A 20876-nucleotide genomic window follows, 5' to 3' on the forward strand; every position below is an offset into this window, starting at 1 on the left:
AGGTCATGGAGGGGTACTGCTTACTGGCTTGCTCAGCATGCTTTCTTATAGAAGCCAGGACCACCATCCCAGGGATGGCCTCAACTACAATGGACTGGGCTCTCCTCCATCAATCACTAATCTAAAACATGCCTGCAGTCAGATCTTATGGAAGAATGCTCTTTACTCTCAGATGACCCTAGCTTGTGTCAAGTTGACATAAAATTAGGAAGGACCAGCAGATTTAGCACCCTACTATTTGCTCTCAGAATCATACCAGTCTGAAGGCATCTTCATCTTGGGCCTCCTTCCACCCTGACACAACCCATGAGAAACACTATGGCTTTTAGGTGCCCATTATAAACCTCTTCCATTAAACACATGTTAGATGGGCATCTCTCTGAGATAAGCCCTGCTATACACTGAACTCTCTGTGAGGCTTCTGGGGACTCAGCACTTTATTATATAGTAGTGAGGATATTGGTGTGTGCCCTTAGAATCCCCAGGTCTTTGCCTGCCTAAAAGAGCCTATGATGTAACACTACATTCCAAGTCTTAATAAATGGCTTTGTATCTAATCCCGTCATCATTTTCCCCCTGAAACCACATTTTCCTGATGGGGGCCCTGGATTTAGTTTACCCAGGAACAATTTCTTGCCTTGAGAATCTTAAATCACTGACTGGGAAGAGTGTCCTGGGTTCAACATTTTCTCATTAAACCCAATGTGTAAATGGAATAATTCACTCTTTTGTTCACTTTTCCCTTCACAGTTCCTTTTTGTATGTGGTATGTATGTCTGTGTGCTTACCTGTGCATAGGCATGTGGAGGCCAAAGACTGACATTTGATGCCTTATGTTTTGAGACAGACTTTCAATGAATCTGCAGTTTGTGGTTTCAGATAGATTTGCTACCAGCAAGACTGTAGTGTCCACTGTCTTGCTGCCACTCCCAGTTCTGGGTCCTTTGGACATAAACCATTGCACTCAGCTTCTACATAGCTTCTTGGCACCACACTCTTGGGTGGCAAACCCTCAACCCATTAAGCCATCTCCCCAGTACCCTGTCCCCCAACAAGAAACATTCAGGTGGCACCTCTACTCCACATAAAAATTCCCCAGCCCACCTTTCCTGATTCCCATGGCCAAGGCAGCATCATGATGGCCAAATGTTTTACTGATGAGTCCCTTTCTCCTGCCATCAGAATACTTTGTCCATTTCCTCCAAGCCCTCCATGAGGCCCATTTCACTCCCATAAACATGTCTTCCGGCCTTGACAGCTTTGTGGGTTACAAAGCTGGCTACTGGGTATGGACAGTCTATCACATCAGCCACTCAGTGTGGACAGCCTATCATGGTAGCCCCATGCGGCCAGGCACACAATTCTCTTCCAAACTTGAAGTAACTCTATAGATGGGGAGGGGCATTTGTGATGCATTTGGATTCTTTGGGTGAGGACTCAAACAGTTTGTGACAGAGATGACCATCTGTGATGTCTGGGGCAATGATCATAGTGTGTCTTTGCGAGGTTCATTGGAAGTAGTTTCTTTCCTTCTTCCTTTCTTCCTTCCTTCTTCCCTCCTTCTTTCTTTCCTTCCTTCCTTTATTTCTTTCTACCCTTTTCTTTTTTTGACACAGGGTTTCTCTGTGAAGCCTTGGTTGACCTGGACTCACTCTGTAGACCAGGCTAACCTTGAATTCCCAGAGATCCACCTGCCTCTGCCTCCCAGAGTGCTGGGATTAAAGGCGTGCATCCTGAAACAGAAATGCTGTGGTCAAAATGCCAATTCTCTAATTCTGCTCTTACTGAGAAGCAGGGCCTGTGCTTCCTCCCCCAGGGTGAGAATGTGTGACTCTCTTCAGGTAGCAGAAGTGACTGTGTGACTTAGGCTGGTTCGTGAAAGATCACATATCTTACTCCTGGTCCTTTTGAGCACATACTTTCAGAGTACCCCTCCAGAATCTTCCTATGTGCTATGAGAACCCAAGTGCTGTGATTGGGATATAGCTTGTCCTTCAAGGCTCATGTGCTGGAAGTTTGGTCCCAAAGATGACAATGTTAAGAGATGGGGCTTTGTGGGAGATTACTAGGGACAGATTAAATTGCTCTCCATAGGTCTCAGAGAACCCTAGTTAATTCCCACAGAGTAGGTTGTTAAAGAAGACCAAATTTGACCCCTCTCGGTCTCTGGCTGGTAGTGTGCTCTCCCCAACTCCCAAGAACTTCTGTTATCTGGAGACCATCTACTAGGAAGTCCTCATTAGAGCCCAGCTTCTGCCATGCCCTTGAACCTCCATAATATGGAACTAAAAAGGTAATCTTTTCTTTATCTATGTGTGTTTCATCATAGCAAAGTAAAATGAATGAATACACCAAAGCATACAGAGAAGGCAGGCATAGATGCTCTTGCGAGAGGGCCCAGTTGAGCCCATCGCTCAGTTTTCCCAGCCAGCACCAGAAACAGGGTGAAGAAGGCCTCCCAGTGGTGGCCTCTGGTTCCCAGCAGTTTTGAGTCATTACATTTTAGCCCCTAACTATCACAGAGCAGAGCGGGGAGACGTCTTGCTCATGTCCTGTGAGGATTTCTAACTTGGAGAGTCCAGGCACATAACTAAATGGCCGAGTTTTGAGCGGTCTGTCATTCAGCGGGAGAAAATAGAAAAAAGTCAGTTCTATGATTGTTATGAAGTTTCCTAAGGAGCATTTATTATGTTCATCTGCTCCTTCCATCTTGCTTTCGATGCCTTCTTCTCGGTTGCCATGTTTTCCCTCCAGCATCTCCATTCCATCTGAATCTGTCCCTGCTAGTTTGCTCCCGTCCTCTCATGCCCTACCAGGTGCAGTTAACACCGATGAATTAGCTCTCTCCTCATTCTGCCGGGATATGTCTTCAGTCACATTCTCAGGCTTGTTAGACACCTTTCTCCCCTTTGAGTTAATGCAGGCAGCAGGGTGTTTTACTACCGCAAAATAGAACTCCCTCTCCGCCCTCCCCCCCCCCCCACAGTCCCCTCTCCCTCTTTGCCTTGCTGGGGACGCATCTAGCTCACCTCTTTTCTAGCTTTCAAAGACATTTTCTTTTCTGCCCTTTCAGCCTCTTCCAGGTTGAACCATTTAGCTCTTGGCCACTTTTCTAGAGCCCGTCTCCTGCCTGGCTCCAGCACCAATGCCACTTCCCAGTGTGTGTTAGGCCGGCATCCCACTTCTGGAGTTAATTTTCATCTTGACTGAGGCCCAGCAAAACATAGCATCTTTGATGATGCCTACTAACTTGTTCCCAACATAATAGTAGCCTGGTAATTTGGCCTAGGATCGACTGGGCAGACCTCCTGGTTTTGCCTGGTCCCATGTTTGGAAGCACAGGTAGTGAAAGATAACTGGAGGCTGCTTGCTCTCTGCTTTCCTTGTTGTCATGCTGGGGGCCACAGCTGGGTAATCTGGAATGATCTGAACACCCTCCTGAATGGTGTGTATTGAGGGTCCTGAGGTAACAGTGTTCCATTGCACCGGGTTGGGCTGGGCAAAGCGTCTTAAAGAGACACTCAGGAGTCCCACACCAACCACCACATATGCTCCATTTAAAAGCAAGCCCACATGTTGAATGGTTATTAATATTAAATATTAATAATAATTTAAACAATATCAACAGTTACTCCTTAACCAGCTTTATACTCAAATGACCACACAGAGAGACTAGGATCTATTTAATTAGCCTGTAACACAATGCTGCGCAATAATTACTCCATCCTAAACATCAATGCTAGTATAGTTTCCTGTCATTCAGATTTCTCACTTTGTACTTGCTTTTTACTCATATCCTAGGTGTGGCTCATTTTTTCTGGTGCTTCCTGGTCTTCTCCCTGTGGCCCTATCCTGTCCATCCTTCTCTTTCTCCTGCCCTCACAGGAACAGGATGTCTCACCCTATTCTCTGTTATTGCTCAGCATTGGCTAGTTGATTTTTATTGGCAATACAGAGAACAAATTGTGACATGTTTACACAAACTTAAGGCAGGAGATACTTAGAATAAACACCACAATGCAGTATCAGATTAAAACCAGGTAGTGGCATAGAGAAATCAGCATTTGAATGAACAAGGGTAAACTGTACACAGTCCACAAGAACATTATGCCGACACCCACAGTACCATCTCGGACTTAAGAGAATGGAGGAAAGACCCGGCTTATTAATAGATTAAGCTGAGGGGCCTCTAGAGAGCAGAGTCTGGTCTCGGGCATGGCCCAAGTGTCGCCATCTGTCTAGGTTTGACTACAGGAGACATAGGAAAAAGAAGGTGGCAGTCAGTTCTTAACAATAGCCCATATAGCTAAGCACTTATCTGAGGACTTAGGTGTCTAGCGGATGTTTACAAATCCTATTCTTGCTTCTCATGATGGCTCTGTGCCTATGGATTCTGTCTGATGTAACTGCTGTGTTGTTTATACAGGTGAATACTTGGAGAGATTGTGAGTGTATTCTCAGTCCTCTATGTATCTAAGTACATTTGATACATTCTATATGAACCATATTAAAATCTGACTCTGAGCATAGATAATCATGGTGAATGAAGTGTTCTTTCTGTACATAGTGGACCAAAAAAAAAAAAAAGAAAATCTACAGCAAAAAGTTGAAAAACTTAAAAATGACCCTGGGATCTGGGGATACTATAATTGTCTTAGCCCATTTGGGATGCTACAAAATGCCACTGATGGGGTACTCACAAACAACACGGGAAATCCAAGATCAAGACATTGGTAGATTTGACTTCTGAGAGGGCCTGCTCATCAGACATGGAATCTTGTGGCCTATTTTCATAGCCAGCTTTCTCCAGGCCCCTTTCATAGGGGCACTAATGCATTTCTGAGGGCTCTGTCCTTATAACTTGCTCACCTCCCATTGGCTCTGCCTCCTAACATTATCATGTGGGTGTTAAGATCTCAACATGAGTAGCCAGGTGTGGAGGCAGAGGCAGGTGGATCTCTGTGAGTTTGAGGCCAGCCTGGTCTACAAAGTGAGTCTAGGACAGCTAGGGCTCTGTTACACAGAGAAACCATGTCTCAGAACAAACAAGCAAACAAACAAACAAACACCAATAACAGAAGAGTTCAATATGGGAATTTGGGGGTGGGGTTTGGAATAAGTGTTCAGGTCACAGCAGTAGCTATAAGGGGAGAAAGGCCATTAGGAACATGTGCTCAGCAATATTGCTCTGCCGGTAAGAATCATGTTGATTGTAGGGTGAGCAGGAGGAGCTCTAAACTAATAAGAATGCACAAGAGTGAAACTCAGCATCTGAAAGAGAACGGCCACTGTGTGTGAGCTTTCCCTGGGGAAACACAGATGTCTTCTCTCCCCAGACAGGCCACCCCCAACAGACCAAAGTACTATTCCATCCAAAGCCTTATGTAGAGAGATGTGTGAACGGGCACTTACAGGAGCATGGGTGTCCCCAAAGTAGCTGTATCACCAGAAGAGAGTCTAACCCTAGCATGGGTGACGACGTCCCTGTAGATGGAGTCCCCTCTTCAGCTGATATTCCAAACACTCTATCTCTAGCATTTTCTGAGATCATGAAGCTACGTGCAGCTAGGACAGAGCTGCCTGTAGCTGGCTAGAAGTGCAGGAAGGAGTAGATGGCGTCTTGGTAAGGGTCTAGTGACCCTCCATATCTCCCCTTCTGTGAGGGAATGCCAACAGTCAACAGGCCTGGTCTTGAGGATCTCAGTCAGAAAAGTCAGGGCTGCTGTAAGGAGGGTGAGGGCTGTCATGCTCCCTGGATGGAGTTCTATGGCATCTATAAACAGGGAAAAGTCAGTACTGACTCAGATGCTGAAATAGGAAAACCACAAGGAATTTTAAGAGAAGAATCACAAGACATTTCAACAGCTTATTTGAAAAATTAGTAAGAACATATTATAAATATTTTAAACTCTATGACAATAAACACACAGCTGCTCTGTCTGTTGGAAAAGCTGTGACTGTGGAAAGTGTAAAGACTTAAATATCCGCGTCTTGCTTCGGTGCTTTGTTAGCCTGAGTCTTGTTAAGAAAATGAGATTTATTTTTTAAAAACACTAATGTCCAAAGTCAGTAGCCTGGTACCAGAGGAAGTGAGATGGCAGTTCCCGCTGACAGGTCGTTGCATCGCTGATATGTTGTTGATGGAGGGTTTGTGCTTGCAGTTTTTCCTCCTGACTTCCCTGGGGTTTCCACTTTCCACAAACTGAGTTGATAAAGCCCAGGGTATCATTTGCCCTTCAGGTGTTCGTATCTATTCAGCTTGTGGGCTCTGTCTAATGATGTCATGGTTCTCCTGGCTTCCTCAAAGCTCCTCAGCTTGCTTCCCATAGATGCCACCTCACTCCCCCGCCTCCTGTCGAGGCAGCGCTGACAGCTCCGTTCTGCTGCGCAGCTTTTCTCATCCCCATCACTTCGTCCGTCCGTTGACTGGCTCTGCTGTGGTCGATGTCAGTGGCCAGTTCTGTGGCCAGGTCTGGTCGTGCTTTGGTGTGTCATTGTGGTGCTGATTGGTGTGTTCCTTAAGCCTTCAGAGAGAAGAGGTTGCAATGGAGATGGCTCTGCCATGGGGCCTTCAGCCCAGCGTAGCGTAAACTTTGCCTGTCCTTGAATGCCAAGGACAGGCGAGCTGTGGCGGGGTGGGGTGGGGGGAGTCTACTCTGTAAGTCGTACACACTAATTTTTAAAAGGCTTATGCTGGAGGTTGGAACTCTTTCTTTCTGACTCTGAGGTGCTGTGGTATGCTTTCTCTGCATCATGGTTCTAGGTTTTTCTTTTTAATTTCTGCTGGGGAAAAAAAAACCTTAAGCGTTAAATTCAGCCAGCTTCCTAACACAGCTCCATTGCTTTCTAGACCATATCTACCCTTTCCACTAGAATAAAACACCTCTGAGTGGCTAGACGACGCCCTGCGTTTTGGAAGCCCCGTCACTTCCGGTGACCCCTTGGGGTTCCATTTGCGCCAGGTTTTTAATCCAACTTTGTCTCAGGAGGCACCTTTAATTGGTTTTACTCTCTCTGCTTCCAGAACTGCAGCTCCCATGTCAGAAGGGCAGTGGTCACCTGCTTTTCCGCAGGGTGCTGCGGTCGTCACGGAAACAGGCCTGTGCGATACTGCAAAAGGTGCCACTCGAACCACCACAGTAACGAGGTGGGGGCCACTGCAGAGACTCACCTCTACCAGACCTCTCCGCCCCCCATCAACACGCGGGAGTGTGGGGCGGAGGAGCTGGTCTGCGCTGTGGAGGCGGTGATCAGGTAAGCCCGGGTTCCTCTGAGGACACTTGGGTGGCTTTGAACTCGACTTGGCGCACACCGAGATGGACCGACCCACTCCAGTTTCTCAGGCTGTCTGTGGTTGAATAAAATGTATGACTTCAATAAATATTTTGATTGAATGAAAATTATGTGCAAGGCTTTGTGCTGGGTGGGCACTTGGCAGACACAAGCGCCCTTCAGTTACCTAAGCGGGGACCGGAGGAACGGAAATGTATTAGTTATGGTGGGCTCTGGTGAGCGCAGGGCAGTTGTAGGCAGAGGAGGTAGGGGTTAGGGGGGTGAAGTGGAGGCTACGATCAAAGTGAGGGTGTGAGCGTGGCAGTATCAGCCGGGAGGTGGGCTGCAGAGCCCATGTGCACACTCCACCTGCCTGTCAATTCAGAGGTGCAGGGAGCCAGGTGGCGCAGTGCTGAGGTGAACTTCCAAGGGGAGACATTCAGATGACCTACCAGGCTGCTGAAGGGTTCTGAGAGGGGAAGGAGAGAACAGCGTTTCATACCGCAACCTCTAGATTTTTCTCTTTTCAGATGTTGTCCAAAGTCACAAGGTTATTAAAAATTAAATAATACCCAAGTGTCCATTTTTAAAGGAGACTCTGCCTTTTCTATTTCTCCTATATCCGTGACAAACCATGACAGAATTACAGTGATTACTAAATAGCATTAAAGAAAGCAAACGTTAAAATGCAACTGTACAGTTTTAGACATTACCTAAATGTTTTCAATGTATGGTTTATTTATATGATCATAGTTACAGTGAGTCTATGCTTCTTTTTGCGCTAATATTCAATTTCTTTTTCCATGTTGTGCTGAAGTTTTATATGTATCACTTTTTAGTCCTTATGTTAAATCCACAGAGGGGGCTGGGGAGGAGGTTTAGTGGGCAAGAGCATTTGCTGTGCAAGCATGAGGACCTGAGTTCGAATCCCGGAACCCGTGGAAAGTCATGACCACATATGCCCATAATGGGAGCCAAGACAGGCAGATTCTGAGAGTGTGCTGGCCTGTCTGCCTGAGCACTGCCAGCTCCTAGTTCAGCAGGATACACATGGAATTGAGTAAGGCAGAGAAAATGGAGGAAGACAGCCAGTGTCCTACATACACAGACACACACACACACACACACACACACACACACACACGCATGCACGCACACATGCACACACACACATACACAAACACACACTGAATTATAATATTTTCCTCTGCCCTTGGATACTTATATGGCTTTCAATTTTTAAAATATTTTATAAACAAAATTTTGATATTTTGTACATAGGGCTTTTGCTAGGTAGCTTCAGATGTGGATTAGCTGGTCAAAGGGTTTCAGTATTTTCACGATATGTTACCACATTGCTTTTGAAAGCATGAGTTTCAGTTTACAGTGCCACCAGTGCACACGCAATCACTTGTTTGCTCATCCCTCGCCAACACTAGTTATTATTACTTCCTATGTGCTACTTGCTTAGCAAGTCACAGAGGAGTCACCTCCTTGCTTCCAGAGCCTTGAACACTAGATGTGGACCGTTCTACCATCTGGGTGCAAATGGCCGCTCCCGCCTTGTGCGGTGTGGTTGGGGAGCCAGAGGGGAGAGGCATCCTCCTGCTTGTGATGGATTGGAAGAAGGAGACTTATCTTTGAGATGGGGGAATAGGAGATAGTAAGAAAATGCAGCCGAGGCTTCCAGGTAAACGACACCGACTTAAAGGAGGGTGACCACAGGGCTCCATGGCTCAGGAAGGGATGGCTCCAAATAGGTTGTAGGCCAGAACGTGGTTTCCACGGTCTCACTTGAACTCGCCTTCCTTGGGCAGCTTACTGAAGGAAGCAGAGTTCCACGCGGAGCAGAGGGAGCACGAGTTGAACCGGCGGCGGCAGCTGGGCCTCTCGTCCTCGCACCACTCCCTGGACAACGCCGACTTTGATAACAAGGACGACGATAAGCATGACCAGAGGCTGCTCAGCCAGTTCGGAATATGGTTCTTGGTAAGAAAAAGACGGCAGCCCCTCTCCGCTCTCCCCCTTCTCATTCCCGCAGTGTGTCTTATGAGGAATTGCTCCTGCCATTTTGAAAGGAGGCAGCAAAGGGTGAAGAATCAACCCTTTGAACAGAGTGGTAGGCCCCCCTCCCCCATAGTAGCTCTCAACTCTGGCTTGCTTTTAAATGCTTTTTAAAAAGTCACCATGTCCAGATTCATCTCCAGAATCCTGGGAATTCTCCTTCTTAACTACAAAGAAATTTATTTTACAACCAGTTTTTGTAACATGTGTAATTTTATCATTTATTAAAGATGAAGGAAGCTAATATACCAAGGTGGATATACCTATTTGTGTTTATGTAAACAACTAAATTTTGTCAGAGTAAGTGATACTTCAGGATGCAGAACATCTTTAAGGTTTTTCAGAGTGGATCAATATCCTGATTTTATAACTGCAGTGCTGCCCCCATTTGATTTTTAGCAAACAAGCAGGCAGCGAGACTGACAGTGCCCAGGCCTTGCCTGGCTGCAGCTCACTTCCCTCACAAGACACAACGGGAGAGCTGCTAGTGCAGGCTCTCAAGTGCAGCCTGGGTCCAATATGAGGCACAAAAGGCTCATATCTTATCATCTATGTGCATGGGGAGCCTCCTGTGTAGTTAACAGGGTCTCTGATGCTGGAGGAATTACGGTCAGGGAGTGATGGTTGTACTGATTTGAATCGGCAGTACCACTCAGCAAAGACCCAGCTGAACAAGGCTGTCCTGAGGAGATGCAGGCTTTTTTCTTCTTTGCCTGCCAGAGACAAGGACTACGTCTCTATGGTGATCGTTCTCTTCTGGGCTTGTACACAGTTCTAGGGGAGGGGGGGATGACTACCAAAGTGGGAATTAATTGTTGATGCCACATGTCTTGCTTCCAAGGATTTATTATATAGGAACATGGTGACTCTTATTGTTGGAAACCCTTTGAAGGAAGGGACAGTGCTTTAATTAGTTAGTTAGTTTATTTTGTACCCTTGGAGTCTGCCAAGTGCTCAATAAACTGTTGTTTCAGAATGGATAAATATTGTTTAAAATTACTTATAATATAGTGACTTAGAAGGGATACTAGGGTATCAGAATTACTACTGATGCTATATTTTTACCTGAATCTCATCTTTTGAGAACGGAATATGTATGGATTTTTAAAATTGAAGATATTAGTGAAATATCACTTCATCAACTTAATCTTTTGGGAAAAATGTTTTCTAGTTCAGGCTGTATAACGGAGTTACACCAGGAGAGCAATGCGTATTGGATGCTTAGAGGGTGCTACTGTGTCAATCCTAGATGCTTAGAGGATGCTACTATGTCAGTCCATGCATGCCTTTAGAGAGGACCACAGTCCTGGATAGATGCTAATCGTTTGTAACGTTGCTGGCTTTGACTACATCATTACACACACACACACACACACACACACACACACACACACACACCCTTACCTGTAACGGTTCTGTAAACCTGGCCGGAGCCTGAGCAAGGTCTGTTCTGCCGACCCCAGGTGAGCCTCTGTACACCCAGCGAGAACACGCCCACAGAGAGTCTGGCCCGGCTGGTGGCCATGGTGTTTCAGTGGTTTCACTCTACAGCATATATGATGGACGATGAGGTCGGCAGCTTGGTGGAAAAATTGAAGCCTCAGTTTGTGACCAAGTGGTTGAAGACAGTATGTGATGTCCGGTTTGATGTCATGGTCATGTGCCTTCTTCCCAAGCCTATGGAATTTGCCAGGGTAAGTGGAGGTCACCCATCTGGACCTTGTTGTGGGGGAAGGCTTGGGGGAAATGCTACCTTTGATTGTCCCTTTCTCTGTGTCAACAGCCAAAGAGTTTACCTCAGTGAGGTGGCATACAACTATAATCCCGTAATTTAGAAGGCTGAGGCAGGAGGATTGCTATGAGATCATGGTGGCTTAGACTATACACAGAGAGTATCAGGCCAGTCAAGGTTACTATGGTTACCTTGTCTCAAAAAAAAAAAAAAAATCCTCTGGGTGTGGTGCACATGCCTGTAATCCCAGCACTCAGGAAGGCAGAGGCAAGCAGATCGCTGTGAGTTTGAGGCCAGCCTGGTCTACAAAGTGAGTTCAGGACAGCTGAAGCTACACAGAGAAACCCTGTCTCAAAACTCCAAACCAAACAAAAACAAAAACAAAACAAAAAACCCAAACCAAAAAACAACCAAAATCCAAATCCAAACAAAACAAGCATGGCCAGGGCAATAATGACATCTTTGGTGATGCGCTGTTTTGGTGTTGGTTTGGAATCGGGACAGAACAGCCTGATGGGATTACAAAATGTCTGTAATAACTCAAGCATATGTCCATTTTTAGTGCTGCTTGTCTTTACTAAGAAAGAAAAGAAGTGGTTTCTATGGGTTTGGGGCTCAGTTATTTCCTGGCTTGCAGCCAGTGAGGAGACTCACTGGTTTCATCTGCACTTCTAGATTATGGCAGAGTGACACAGACAGCACTTCTTACTGAAAGCACCGAATCTTCACTTCAGCCTGCGCATGCCCGGTGGGTCTCTAAAAGCAGGGCAAAGCCTGGCATCTGTAGCTTCATTCTTATAGGTCTTCTTTGGGTCTACCATGCCTCTGGGTGGGTTGTAATAATTATTTAGGCCCCTGCAAGGGGAAAGAAACCGAGGCTAAAAGCAACTCGAAGGAATTTTTCAAGTGGCCAACCACTCATTTTAAAGACACCTTGTTTACAGGTCTTTGTAATGGCTTCCTGAAGTCCCCGGGACTTCTAAGAACCTTCTAAGAACAGCATTGCAGGAGACCACCCTGCGAGGGGACAGACTGCCCACCCCTCAATCAGGATAGACATCGCATGGGAAACAGGTCACCCATTTCCAGCCTGTGAGCTGATGGAGACTGCCTCCTGATGGCCTCTCTCCCACTCTCTGGGGCAAATTTCTCAACATGAATCATACTCCGTGTGAGCAGAATGGAGACAATGCTTGCCAGACCACAGTTTGGTTGAGGCTGCTCCACTGTGCAGACTTCACGGCCCCTGCCCCACGAAACCTCAGAGTTTGCCAGTATCCCCAGTGTGGCCATCCTGGACACCAAATCCCTTTTTTTATCTTCAACCATTACTTTAGTTTCTGGGATGAGTGGACAGACCTGATTTGTTGGGGACCCCCCCCCCATCCACTCCAGCTGCCCTAAATCAGCTTCTCATTGAATCTTCTTGTTTTGGGATTCAGACCTGGGACAAGCAAGCAGACCTGGCCTCTGGATTCTCCCAGCATCCCTCAGTCCCTACCTGTTACAGGGCTTGGTTGGCATACTCCGCCCTCCACCCTGAACTGTCCAGCCCAAGGCTTCTTCACTGTATAATCTAGACATTTTGGTTCCTTTCTCTTTGCATTTTCTCCCCCAACTCCTCTCCCGCTTTCTCTCTCTCTCTGCTTCCCCCTTCTGTCTTTCTCTGCATAGCGAATTCCCTGACCTCCTCCCGTGAGATCAGTGAAGCCACTCGAGAGCTGCCCCCAATAAGCCTGATTTTATAGACACTTTAATTTGGCTTGAATTGACTCTTTTCATTGGCATAAAATCACTATCACCCAGTTACAGCGGAAGTCCACACAGTGCCATTTAAAATGCCAAACATGGTTCCCAGACCTGCCAGAATCCCTCCCCACACGCTGGAGGACAAGTGTCTGCCTGCTTCTCCTCTTGCTGCCTCGGGCAAGCATTCGCTGTAGATGCGCAGCGGGGAAGACCCCTGTATTTCTTCATTACAATCTAATTTGTGCCTCACCCAAAAAGGTGGAGGCTCAGAATCGGTTTTTGGCAGCAAGACGTGATTTTGTTTTCCAAAGTATCTTCTAGGCTTTATTTTTATTTGTGATTATTTTTCCTTTCAAAAAGACCTTGGCATAATTTTCAGTTTAAAATGGTGCTGAAATGAGACATCTGAGGATAAGTCAAGAGTACAGACCCTCTGCAGGAAGAGCTGGGATCCTAGGATTCAGATGGCTGAGCAGTTAGTGAGATAGGACATGCTCCTCTCTTCTTTGGTGCCACCTACTGACTTGTTCGTAAAATTGCATCTTTACACGATGGACGGTTTCCAGTCGCTTCCCTCTTCTTTTTCTTAGAGTGGTTGAAGACTGGCCTGGTGTGACTCTGAGATGTCAGTAAGGCTTTAACTCTCCCAAAGTGGGTCCTACAAGGCAACCAACAGCAGACTGATGAAAAGAGAAGGGTTATTGTTGAGAAGAAGGAAGGGTGAGGAATCACTCCCAGGACAGTTAGCAATTTAAGATCTCCACAGCAAACTCAACATGGCTTTGTCTTCTTTGAAGCTAAGAGCAAGATGTGACTTTTTTTCAGAGTGGCTGGATTCTCAGGACACACTCTCTTTGGAGGGGGTAAATGGACATGCATTTTCAAAATCTTCTGCTTTAGGCAGATATGAAAAGTTCAAACACACTTTCTTTTTCATTCTTTTAGCTCAAATATTTTTACCTCAAGACAGTCTCTTGGCAATTTGAAATTTGAGTGTCCCCCATATATCCTTCTCTATAGCCTACATTGGGATCTTACCTGTAACAAAGATGCCAGGTGGACTGTGTGCAGGGGTGCTTCTGTCAGAACTGACGAGCTAGAAAGCCTACAAAGGGGACGGAGGACGCAGTGAGCCCGAGGAGACATAGAGTAGAGATTTGTGGCTGGATGTATCGCAGACCTTGTTTCTGAGGCTGAGAAGCCAGGACTGGAGATTTATAGACGTCAGCGAAGCGAAGACACTAGCGTCACTGTGACACTCATTTCCCGTACGCAGCACGAATGTCATGGGTATTTGGTGAATTTCCTGAGGGCCTTAAACTGCTGTGATTAAGTTCTTTGAAGCTTAAGCCATCCAGTTTCAGCTTGTAGGCTTTGGGGCAATAGTATCCAATACTTAAAAAAAAAACAAACCTTTTATTTGTTTATTGCATGGTGGAGTTAGGGAGGATGTGCATGCAATGGCGTGAGTGTGGAAGTCATAGTCCGTTCTCTCCCGTTTGGTCTGGGAGATCAGTGGGCATGGCAGCAGACAACTTTTACACGCTGAGTCATCCCATTAGCCCAAAACTCCCCCAGTGTCAATAAGACTGTGGACCACCGAATTCAGTTCTCTGTTGATGCTGGGCCAGGAGGGCGGGAGAAAAATTTAGAGACGGATCATGGGATGGCTAGCAGTTAGAGTGCTTGCCGTTCAAACATGAGAACCTCAGTTCAGGTCATCAGAATCCACATGAAAGGCCACATGTGGCCACCACGTGTGCCACCTGTAATCCCAGTACTGGGGGTGCGCAAGGCAGACAGGAGGATGGATGGCTGCATCTTACTGGCCACTAGCCTTGTACCAGGTCCGGTGAGAGACCGCATCTCAGGAGTAAGGCGGAGAGTGATAGAGCAAGGTGCCTGACATCCCCTTCTGGATGCACACCACATAGACCTGCACAGACCACACACACCTTCACACTCACACACTATTCACAAAGGAAAAAAGCAGAGACAGTAATTAATGACAGTAATTAATGGGCAAAATGGCAGTAGCGTCTTGTACAAAAGGGTGAGGGGGCTGGTTCATCAGAAGACATACTAAGGAGAGGGGAGGGGAAAATCATCCTTTAATGAGAGAATGCACGTATCCTTCCCAGATTCCTCTCTTAATCAACCGCCTATTGATCCTCTGTTAAAGAATAGAAATAAAAAGAGTCGCACATTTCATATTATAAGGTAAAGACTCAGAACTGTTGACTCTTTATTCATCATATTCTAGAAAGTAGAATATAGAATTTTTAATATCAGGCTTAAGACAGCTTAAACTTATAAATTAATATACTCTCTTGATTAGTTTCTCTCTTTTTATCTGGTGTTGAGATTGAACCCAGGCATCATGCATGCTGGGCAAAGGATCTGTCCCTGAACTGTACCCCTTATCCCCCACAAATGCATCCCTTTCTATTCATTGATTTAACAACTTTTAGAGCTTCTTTGAAAAAACAAAACAAAACAAAAGACTGTGGCAGAATATGTAGAGTAGAGGAAAATAGGATTCTGTACCACTGTGCTGTGCTTAAAGGAAACCTGCAGGAGAGAGTCTGGCAGTAGGAACTGTGTCTCTCTGCAGACAAGAGCAACTGCACTTTAGAAAGGGTAGTTTTCATCGCTATTTATCACAGTAGGAGTGCAACTTTGTAATTACAGCCCACATGGGCTCTGGAGGTCCACGGCAGAATAGTTCAAATTTGGCCTATGATCAGTATCTCCACCTACCTGTAACTGCTTATGATGGTGGTGGTGGTGGTGGTGATGGTAGTGGTGGTGATGGTGGTGGTGGTGATGGTGGTGGTGGTGATGGTAGTGGTGGTGATGGTGGTGGTGATGGTAGTGGTGGTGGTGGTGATGATGATAGTGGTGGTGATGGTGGTGGTAGTGATGGTGGTGATGGTGGGTGGTAGTGATGGTGGTGATGGTGGTGGTGGTGGTGGAGGTGGTGATGGTGGTAGTGGTGGTGGTGATGGTGGTGGTGGTGGTGGTGATGGTGGTGGTGGTGGTGGTGGTGGTGGTGGTGGTGATGATGATAGTGGTGGTGATGGTGGTGGTAGTGATGGTGGTGATGGTGGTGGTGGTGGTGGTGGTGGTGATGGTGGTGGTGGTGGTGGTGATGGTGGTGGTGGTGGTGGTGATGGTGGTGGTGGTGGTGGTAGTGATGGTGGTGATGGTGGTGGTGGTGGTGGAGGTGGTGATGGTGGTAGTGGTGGTGGTGATGGTGGTGGTGGTGGTGGTGGTGGTGGTGGTGGTGGTGGTGGTGGTGGTGGTGGTGGTGGTGGTGATGGTGGTGGTGGTGGTGACGGTGATAGAGCTTAGTAGAAAGTTCTCCAAAGAAGAAACACAAATGGCCACTTTTTAAATGAACACTTTAAAAAGTATCCAACATCCTCAGTCATTACGGAAGTGCAGATTCAAAGCTCTTTAAGATTTGGTTGTGGTGGTGATGACACCCTTAGTTCCAGCATTCAGGAGGCAGAGGCAGGTGGATCTCTGTGAATTTGAGGCCAGCCTGGTCTACAGAGTGAGTTCCAGAACAGCCAGGGCTACACAGAGAAATCTAACCTCAGACCCACCCCAGAAAAGATTCAGCCTCACACTAGTCAGAATGGCCAGCGTCAGCAATACAAGTAGCAATGAATGCCGACGTGGCTGTGGGGCAAGGGGCCCTCACGCTCTGCTGGTGGGAGTACAAGTTAATGCAGCCTCTTCGGAGTTCTGTCTGGAAGTTTCTCAAGAGCTAGAAATAGAATTACCATAGTTGTACCACTACTGGGCGGTTCCCGGAAGGACCCAGCATCTCCCCACAGAGATACTTCTGTATTCACTGATCCATCTTAATGGTGACGTGGATGTTCTCTGGACACTCTTGGCTGGTGACTCGGACTTGTCCTAGGCCTACTCCCTTCCAAGAAGCCCTTGAATTTAATTGGGAGGAGTATGATTGGTTCTTCTGCCTTTGTCAGGTTGGCGGATACTGGGACAAGTCCTGCAGCACAGTGACTCAGTTGAAGGAAGGTCTCAACAGGATCCTGTGCCTGATTCCTTACAATGTGATCAGCCAGTCCGTGTGGGAGTGCATTATGCCCGAATGGCTGGAAGCCATCCGGACAGAAGTCCCCGATAACCAGCTGAAGGAATTCAGGGAAGTATTAAGGTGGGTAAGTAGTTTAATGAAGTCATTAATTGTAGCGATACCTAACACTCAGGAGCGTGTACTGCGTGCCAGTAAGCATCTTATATAGTCTACCCATGCTGTGCAGTGAGGTGAAGCGCTCAGAGGAGATGCTGCCAGGAACTGAGCTAAGGTGGTTTGAATCTATTCAGAAAAGGACTTGTTCTCACAGGGTAATAAATGCCCCTTTGTTCATTGTTGGGTGTGGTTGATGGGATATATTGGGAAAATGTAAAGGGAAATGTCATTAGATGCTGGGGTTGTTCCTTCTGCTAAGGATGAACACTAATGCAATGTTATTGCAACCGTACACTCACTTCTGTTTAATGATGGAAACTCTCCTCTTAAAGCAGCAGAAGACATAAATGCCTGGCGAGAACACACAGTAATTAATCTGAAGACCTTAGCTCTCTGAGGCTATAGTTAGAAACACTTTGGTGACAGCAGAAGTCTTTGGTGTGTACCCCTCGATCACTTACTTTTGTTGTTCTGCTTTTCAGCAAAATGTTTGACATAGAGCTGTGTCCTCTGCCGTTTTCAATGGAAGAGATGTTTGGTTTTATTAGTTGTCGGTTTACAGGATATCCCTCCACTGTGCAGGAGCAAGCACTACTCTGGCTTCATGTAAGTGAATGATGCCACCATTTTGAGGTGACTTCCAGCCACTGAGCTTTAGACAGCCAAGAGGAGGGGGAGGGGTTTTTGCAGAGACCCTAAATATTTGTGTTTATGAAAGTTTGCTGCAGACCCATGTCATAGGTGCGGAGATAAGCGGTTACAATTTAGAGACACATAGCTGTCGTGAATAAATATAAATGTATTCAGTAATATTACCAAATTCATAGGGCCTTTTGGGTCTTGCATTTGACTAGGGGTCCGGGGCTCAGAGAGATTGCCTTGACTTGGGAAAGGTTGAGATGTACTCACAGAGAGATGGTTTGTGCTGTCCCCTCAGTCTGGGATGACTTCCTCTTCTGTCGCCATAATGATCACAAACTTAATCTTTTAAAGCCTGCCTCACAAATTACCTCTGCTCAGGTTTTCACTGTCCACCCAGATAATTGCTCCTTCCTGTAGTATCTGACAGGTTCTTTTTGTGAATTCTGTTCTTTCCAATAGATATTTAAAAAACCTCACAGCCCTCCCCAGCCTTTCCCCGTAGCACTTGGATATACATTTTATTTAGTGAACACTCACTTAAAAAAAAAGATGTGAAATTGAATACCTCCCATGAAGTCTTAGGCAGTTTCACAAAACGAGGGCAGAGTTAATGTTTAATTATTATGATCACAGATACTTTTTTTTTTTTTTTAAGTTTGCTTTTTGTGGTGCTGGGGACTGACCTCAGAGCCTTCTGCACTGCTCTGAAGGCAGGTGCTGCACTGGACGGTGTCAAAGCACTGGCCTGACCATTGAAGAGAGTGGACAAGATAGGCCTCAAATCTGACTCATAATAGTTGTGGGACTGCAGAGCTCTGGTGGCATACACCCGGATAACGACTGGGTTAGAAACGTGTCTTCTCATCTTTTCCTCTCTCAAGCAGCTGACAGTGGGAGGGATGGTGCCAGTAATTAAATCCTGTGAAAGTGGCAGTTGTTTTCAGAAATCCCTGAGGAAAGTTCTAAGGGCAGTGGAGGCTAGGTTTATTCTGTGTGTAGAAAAGCATGGGTCTTCAGGAAGTCCATTGCAGATGAGATGTATTTGCCCTAAGAGGACAGGAGCTTGTACCAGAGGGCAAGACACCATACAGCGTTCGGCCAGAGTTGGGGTGGGCCGGGCCGAGTGCTGCAGCCGATCTTTGCTGAGGGAAACAGTTCCACAGTGCGTGTGGAGAGAGGAGGGCACAGCGTTAAGGAAGACAGCGGAAAGAGCACAACAGCATACAGGACAGTGGGGAGGGGGATGTGGAAATTTCAAAGATAACCGACTTCCTTGGTGTGAAAATTGAAAATGACTGTGTTCATATATGTATGCTAATGCCCTTACATTCAGTAGTTTACTTAAAGAAAATGTTAACTTTCCTGGTCTGAGTTTTAAAATGTACTTTCCCCCCCGCCCCCGGGGCGGGGTATATGCATTTTCCCTCAGGTATTATCGGAGTTAGATATCACGGTTCCACTTCAACTCTTGATAAGTATGTTTTCCGATGGTGTTAATTCTGTCAAAGAATTGGCAAATCAAAGAAAATCAAGAGCCAATGACCTGGCAGGGAACCTCGCGTCTCGAAGGGTAATTATTGCTGTGGCTGCTCTTGTCCTATTCATTAAGCTTTGGGAAAGCTCTGTCAGCTGGTCTGGCCTTGACAGTAGCATCCTCCGAAATCTCTTTGGAAAGACTGTATCACATTCCATTCCATGAAGGTTTTAACCACATTAAATATGGAAACATTTGTTAAAGACAGGCTTGATATAGCCTTTAATCAGTAAGTTTCTGTTCTCATTTTCTTTTTTACTTTTTTTTTCTTTTTTACCCTCTCTTAATATTGAGAAAACAAGAGACTAATTTTTTGGCTTATATTCTTCCTCTTGAGGTGGGATGTCTTCCCGGAAAGCAGGGACTCTTTTCTAGCTACTGGTGGATCAGTAGTTGACGTCAAGGGAAGAGCTGGGGTGACTTGCTTTTGTTTTTGCCATTGTGTTTTGAGAAGACACAGTCAATTGCTGGAGTCTTTGGGTGCATTTAGTGCCTGTCAATCAGCTGAGGTCTTTATTGCATCCCTGTGGGGGAGAAGAGTGCCTAAGGATGGCTGGCGTGCTTTATAACATGTCCATGGAGGACCTGGAGGAGTTTCTACAGGTGGAGGCATGTTCTCAGACCATGAGCAGTTCCTGAGAGGCAAATGCCATCATCTCTGCATGGCAAGCCTGTCCCCAGAATGCTCCCACAGCTATTCCACTGACATCTGGGGATCAGAAACACTAGCGAGGTCATGGGATCATAGTTTGTACTCAGCACTTTTTATTTATTTATTTATTTATTTATTTATTTATTTATTTATTTATTTATTTTTTAAGAGGGATCATTGCTTGCCTGTCTGAGAGGGACCAGCAGCCCATCTTGTTTCCTTTCTTTTACAACTCCAAGGTTGTATAACAAGCTCAGGATGTACAACACTTCATTCTGGGCAGTGTTCACAGCGAACAATATCACAGAGTTGTAAGAACCCATTACCCTCACTTTAGAATTGCTTAACCTTAGACCCAGTGAAGTGACACTGTAAGCATGTATTCTGACTTACAGGGGATGCTCTTCTCTACCTGGAACTCAGTAGTACTTGTGGCACTTCCTGGTTACTAGAATGGTTCTTAGGAGTTTAGAATGATATGCTGGACAGGGCTCCACCACAGAAATCATCACTCAGAGTAAAAAGGGGAGGTTTCAGGGGGGGTTCTCCTGGTAGGTGGTGAGAGCTGTTAAGGGGTAAGAAGGACAATGAAGTGCCCACAGTGACAGCTCAGTCAGAAGCCACTGTCCCTGCAGGCCTGAAGGGTAAGGAACTCCTGCAGCCATCTAGGTGGCTGACTGAGGTCGCCCTAGAGCGATGACGTCAGATGCACTGCAGAGCAGGCAGAGGTGGCAAGAAGCATTCCTCCCTCTTGCCCCTGCAGCCTTGGTGTTCTTCTGCTACCTACCATTGACTGAACCCACCTGGACACCAGGCAGCAGAGGATCCAGGCAAGACCCAGTGGAGAGCATAGAAAAAATCACAGTGAAGGCCTCAGGAGGGATGTGGGTGGGTACACAACCCAAACCGTAGGTCCATCTTGTCTTTTCTCATTATAATCCCAGGGGCCATTCTAAAATCCTTCCAACCTAGAAGTCTGCATTTATAATTCTAAAAATTATCC

General features: G+C 46.2%; 1 protein-coding gene across 1 annotated transcript in view; it reads left to right on the top strand.

Moving 5' to 3' along the window:
* The window catches only part of Unc79 (unc-79 homolog, NALCN channel complex subunit), a 200749-nt gene that overhangs the window by 65081 nt on the left and 114792 nt on the right, over positions 1 to 20876 (top strand). Inside the window, exons 12-17 of the mRNA XM_051150825.1 lie at positions 7025 to 7254; positions 9090 to 9261; positions 10800 to 11030; positions 16819 to 17009; positions 17528 to 17651; positions 19117 to 19257. Coding sequence (XP_051006782.1) covers positions 7025 to 7254; positions 9090 to 9261; positions 10800 to 11030; positions 16819 to 17009; positions 17528 to 17651; positions 19117 to 19257 — 1089 coding nt within the window. The remainder of the gene's footprint in view (positions 1 to 7024; positions 7255 to 9089; positions 9262 to 10799; positions 11031 to 16818; positions 17010 to 17527; positions 17652 to 19116; positions 19258 to 20876) is intronic.

This window comes from Acomys russatus, chromosome 1, assembly GCF_903995435.1.
Source record: "Acomys russatus chromosome 1, mAcoRus1.1, whole genome shotgun sequence".
NCBI lineage: Eukaryota > Metazoa > Chordata > Mammalia > Rodentia > Muridae > Acomys > Acomys russatus.